At 51.9% G+C, this 5648-nt stretch overlaps 1 protein-coding gene across 1 annotated transcript; it reads right to left on the reverse strand.

The window, feature by feature from the left end:
- Positions 1–2548: 2548 nt before the first annotated feature.
- On the reverse strand, positions 2549–5390 carry Loricrin (loricrin cornified envelope precursor protein). Its single transcript, XM_046421934.2, has 2 exons — positions 5270–5390; positions 2549–4137 (listed from the first exon to the last, which is right to left on the reverse strand). Exon 2 carries the CDS (start codon positions 4112–4114, stop codon positions 2807–2809), a length of 1308 nt encoding a protein of 435 aa, XP_046277890.1. The 5' UTR covers positions 4115–4137; positions 5270–5390; the 3' UTR covers positions 2549–2806.
- Positions 5391–5648: the final 258 nt, after the last annotated feature.

Here is a 5648-nt window from a genome sequence, read left to right on the forward strand (position 1 = left end):
TAATTTTAAAAAACTCAGAAGGAAAAGGATACTGTCCTATATTTACCCATACTTTGACCCTTTTTATCTCTCTTTCTTTCTTCCTGATATTGCAAATTCACTTCTTTATCATTTCCTTTTTGTTTTAAGACCTTCCATTAGCCATTCTTCTAGGATGGGTCCCCTGGCAACAAATGTTCATAGTTCTCTTTCATACGGACTGATAATTTCTAAAGGATATTTTCACTGGACACAGAATTTGGAGTTAATAGTTCTCTTTTAGTTCTTGAAAAATGTGGTACTACTTCTTTGTGGACTTCATGGTTTATGACAAGAAATCTCTGTTACCCAAGGCATACTTCCTTTATGTTATTTTCTTTACTGTATTTCAAGATTTTTTTCTGTGCCATCATTTTTCAAAAACTGAATATGATGTTTGTTGATGTGACTATTTTTGGGTTTGTCCTGTTTGATGTCTGCTCATCTTGAATCCAAAGATTGATTCACTGACCACATTTGGGTGATTTTGAGATCATTTCTTCTAATATTTTTCAGTCCCAAACCCTTTCTCCTCTCCTTCTGAGTCTCTAGGGACACAAATGCTAGCAGGTTTTGTTGTCTCACGGATTCATTCTCTCTCTCTCTCTCTCTCTCCAGTCTACTGATCTATTTTTTAGCTAATTAGTTCTTTACTCTGTCATCCCCATCTAATTATAGAGACTATCCAGTGAGATTAAAAAAATTTTCAGTTCTAAAATTCAGTTCTATAAAAGGTTACATTTCTTTTGTTCTAAAATTTCAACTTGGTTCTTCTCAATGTCTTTGCTGAGACTTTTCTAATTTTTAAAATTTGTTTCAATTGTTTATAGTTTCTTATTGAAGCATTTTATAATGAGTTTTTATTAAAATCTTGACTGATAATCCTCAAATCTCTGTCATTTCAGTGATGGCATCAATTTATTGGGTCTTTCCTCATTCCAATTAAGAATTTTCCTGGTTGTTGATATGATGAGTGACTTTTTTTTTATAGTGTGCTGAACATTTTGGGAATTATGAGACTTGTATCTTTGCTATACCATAGCAGTGTTTGTGTGTGTTGGGGGAGGGAGAGTGGTAGGGCTTCTTAGCTCCCAGGAACTCCTTCCAGGGTGGAAGTCTATACATTTTTTCCAGTGGTATTGGTTGAAGTAGGGTGGGTGTTGTCAAAAAGAGATGACTTGATTTGCTAAGTCATTCCTTTCCTGATTCTTTGGATAAATAAAGGTTTTTTTTTTTTTTGAGGGATTATTTTTGTTTACATCTGTCAACATTTTTTGGTTGTAGAATTCTAGTATACCTAGTGGGGAAAAAGAAAACTCAGGGAATTACGAACTTATCTGGGTCAGTTCCTTAGTTCTGAGGACTTTAGTTACTCTGCCTTCTTCTTTCCTTCTTTCTAGGCTTTTAAATTTTTGTTTTATATGCTATGTCCAGAGATTTTTATCTCTAATTAACAGAAACAGTAGGGAGAAATATGTCTACCCCACCGTGTCTATTTCATTTGTTTAAAAATAACATAAAATAATACACAAGGTGGACTACTATATTGTTAAGGCTGCTACCTGTTCTGATTTGTGTTACTGATGTAAAAATGATGAAGGTGATGATGACTCTATATGAAGAATTGGAGGAGAATTTCTTTTTTTTTTTCTAGTAGTGACTAGATGGGAAAGTGATCTTGATTTTTTGATGAAGTAGTTTTGCTCTGAGTACATTTTGCTTTAAGTAAATGAGTAAAATCAGAATATAAAACAGAAGCTGGCTAGGTGGATGATCTGCCCCTTGACTGAAGACTAGGCAATTGACACATCCCTTGGAACCATTGTAGCTTCCTCCTAGTTAACTGGGAAGTTTCATGAGTTTTCCCACGACCTCCTGGTACTGATGTTTAACATCTCACGCATTTATGCTGTGTCTTCCCAAGCTGGGTGAAAACCCTTCAAGAGGGCAGACAATAGCTTCCCTACTTCCTTCTGTTCCCACAGGTGCCTAGGAGAGTGCCTTTCCCACTGCAGAGGCTCTTGAATATCTCATAGGCTGTCCTTTCTCCTGTGAGTCTGGGCAGCTGGGTGCCTAGGTGCAGTCACCCTATTATCAGACTTTGCTGAGTAAGATGCAGATCATGAGAGAGGGGTCTTTTCAGGGCAGCTTGTCTACAAAAACAAAACAAATCAAAAAACAAAACAAAACCATCCAATCAACGGAACAAAACAAAAATCTAGATGAGGAGACTCATGGTGGCTACCCAACTCACTGTGTGTGTGTGTGTGTGTGTGTGTTGGTGGTGGTTAGTGAAAGTCACTTTCCAGGAGTTTTGAGTTTTGGGAGCACTTCATGATGGTAAGCCACAAACCAGATTTTCACATTTTTGGTCATTGTTTACTAGCCATTCCTCCCCTTCGGACTCCCTCTATCCTCCCCCCCCCCCACTCTCTCCACAATAGAATATTCGTTGAATGAATGTAAGTGTGGATGGATGAATGGAAGAATGAAGAACAGGACAAAAAGGGTGAATTTGGAAGCTACAAAAACTGCTGGAGACCCAGAGATTCTCATGAATTGCAACTTTATTGATGAAGGAGGCACTGGAGTTGGGAGGTAGTCATACAGAAACCAAGAAAAAAAAGCTGCAGAATGATTCGAGGCAGCCTGAGGACTGCTTGGCTTCTTCCGTGGTGGGGTGGTGAAGACGGGAAGATTCGGGAAGGCGGCAACATCATGAGATCGCTAAGCCCGCTGGCGCCCGGGAGAACACCTCCAGCTCCTTCTCCGCGGCAGCCTGGGGGCCTTATTTGCACGGCCAGGAAGGCGCCTGCTTCTGCTGGGTCTGGTGGCAGATAGGGACGCCCTTGCCGCCCCCAGAGCCACCCCCGGAGGAGCCACCGCCGCAGCTGGAGCCGCCGCCGCCTCCGGAGGAACCACCGCCGCAGCCGCCGCCGCCCCCGCCGCTGGAGAAGCAGCCGCCGCCGCCCCCGGAGGAGCCGCAGCCGCCGCCCCCGGAGGAGCCGCAGCCGCCGCCGCCCCCGGAGGAGCCGCCGCAGCCGCCGCCGCCGCCGCCGTGGCTGTGCTGCGGGGCGCACGAGACCTGGGTGGTCTGCTGCGAGTAGTAGCCGCCGCCGCCGCCGCCGGAGGAGCCCCCGCCGCAGCTGGAGCCGCCGCCGCCGCCGGAGGAGCCCCCGCCGCACCCGGAGCCGCCGCTGGAGCCGCCGCCGCACCCGGAGCCGCCGCTGGAGCCGCCGCCGTAGCTCTGGCACTGGTAGTACTGGCTGGAGCCGCTGCCGCCCCCGGAGGAGCCGCCGCCGCAGCCGGAGCCGCCGCCGGAAGAGCCGCCGCCGCAGCCGGAGCCGCCGCCGGAAGAGCCGCCGCCGCCGCAGCCGGAGCCGCCGCCGCCGCCGGAGTAGCCGCCGCCGCAACCCGAGCCGCCGCTGGAGCCGCCGCCGTAGCTCTGGCACTGGTAGTACTGGCTGGAGCCGCCGCCGCCCCCGGAGGAGCCGCCGCCGCAGCCGGAGCCGCCGCCGCCGCCGCCGGAGGAGCAGCCGCCGCCGGAGGAGCCGCCGCCGCAGCTAGAGCCGCCGCCGCCGCCGGAGTAGCAGCCGCCGCCGCCCCCGGAGGAGCCACCGCCCCCGGAGTACTTGAGGCCTCCTCCCGAGCCGCCGCCGCAGCCTCCAGAGCTACCCCCGCCGCCGCAGCTGGAGCCGCCGCCGCCCCCGGAGTACTTGATCCCTCCTCCGGAGCCTCCGCTGCCGCCGCCGCCGCAGCTGGAGCCGCCCCCAGAGCCACCGCCACCGCAGCTGGAGCCGCCGCCGCCCCCGGAGTAGCCGCCGCCGCAGCTGGAGCCGCCGCCGCCCCCGTAGTACTTGATCCCTCCTCCAGAGCCTCCGCTGCCGCCGCCTCCGCAACTGGAGCCGCCCCCAGAGCCACCGCCACCGCAGCCTCCGCCGCCTCCTCCGCCGCCTCCGCCGCAGCTGGAGCCGCCGCCGCCGCTATAGAAACCGCAGCCACCGCTGCCACCGCCGCCGCCGCCACCGCCGCCGCCAGAGGTCTTCCCGCAACCCGCTGGGGGAAAGGGGGTGGGTTGCTTTTTCTGGTGGGACATCTTGTCTAAGGAGGAAGGGGACCCTGGAAAGAGAAAAGAGCATCACTGGACCAGCGACAGTAGGAGGCAGCACAGAAGACAGCTGCACGGCGACAACACCCCGGAGGCTCCTGGCGCCTCCCTTGGGCCGCTCTGTTCAGGTGCCAGGACTTGAGGATCGCTACTTTTGCAGAAGGTTCCATCCAGCAGAAGGCCCTTTTGCCCAGTTTTGAAGCCCAGCTAGTGTGCCTGCCCTCTCTCCCAGCTCTTCTGATCTCTGTTGTGAATTGGGGCAGATCACCCCCTCGGGCTCCTGCTTCTCATCTTCTGTAAAATGAGGTGTTGGAACACTTTGACACCTAGGTCGCTTCCCATCCAACACAGGTTTTCTGAGTTAAAGTAGAAAACTACCCCAGATCTCTACCTAGGATGGGGGAGGTGTGTCGGGGTGTCACAGGCCCGGTTTGCATTCCATTCTCTGCAGAAGCCCATAGTTCAAACTCTTGCTCTGTCCCAGTGAAGGAGGCTGTGATTGCAGGACTAGTTACTAGAAAAGGCTCTGCTGTGAATGGAAACAGGGGAAAGGACCCTGAAGGTCCTAGGGACCAGCGTCTTGGATATATTGGACATATCTTTTAAGAGATGCTAAGTCCAAATTTGGTAGAAGGAACTGTAAATAGTAGGAATTTGTGTCCACAACATCTCATAAGCCATTACCCTCTCAGTCATCTGAGAATGATGATCTGAGAGGGTAATGCCTTATCCATCCAAATCCTCTTTGAAACAGGATTTGGATTTTTGTGGCTCCTAAAACCCCTCTTCTCTGCAGCATTCCTTGAACCATTCTGTTCTATGAGAGTGGGCTCAGCCTCTCTTCCCAACAGGTTCATGAAGTTCATCCAACCCCTGCACAGGCTGCCTTGCTCAGCCACTGCAGAGTACGTCCCCCAGTGTGTCTGGTACTGCCCCAGAGAGGGCCAAGATAGACGCATCTTGGTGGAGGTTACAGTCTGGCCAGAGGACCGGAAACACTATCTGCACCTGGGTCCTCCATCCCTTCCCTGAATCCCTTCTCCTTATGAATGCAGCAGTGAAGGACCTGTAGCTCCCAGAGAGAGAGGCCTGTTCACCCACACATGCAGGCCTGAGCAGGAAGCCAGGAGAACCCACACTTACCTGAAGCACCAGGAAGGGTGAGTGAGGAGAGGAGATGCTGATGTGGGGAGCACCGGAGCTCCCGGGGTTTTATACTCTGCCTCCTCTGACTCACTTATTGATTGGCTCAACTTCTTGTGTTTGTCCTCACTTACCTGACCGGTAGCTGTGGGCCCCACCTCCCTGCGATTGCAGGCGCAGGGTGACCCATTCATGAAGATTTTTGGCATTCTTGAGATAGTCAGCTTAGTGTATGACTGGCCCCTTCTCTGATGCAACTGTCAGGACAGGCTGCTCAGTGGGGATGGCCAGCCAGAGTGGATGGCAGACATTGTTTCCAAAACCCCTGGCCTGGAGCGCGTGCCATAACCAGAGGGTTGTGCTTGAGGAATAGGTCCAA

Source organism: Marmota monax, unplaced genomic scaffold, assembly GCF_021218885.2.
Source record: "Marmota monax isolate L192 unplaced genomic scaffold, Marmota_monax_Labrador192_F-V1.1 WCK01_AAM20220418_F8-fsc00108, whole genome shotgun sequence".
Taxonomy (NCBI): domain Eukaryota; kingdom Metazoa; phylum Chordata; class Mammalia; order Rodentia; family Sciuridae; genus Marmota; species Marmota monax.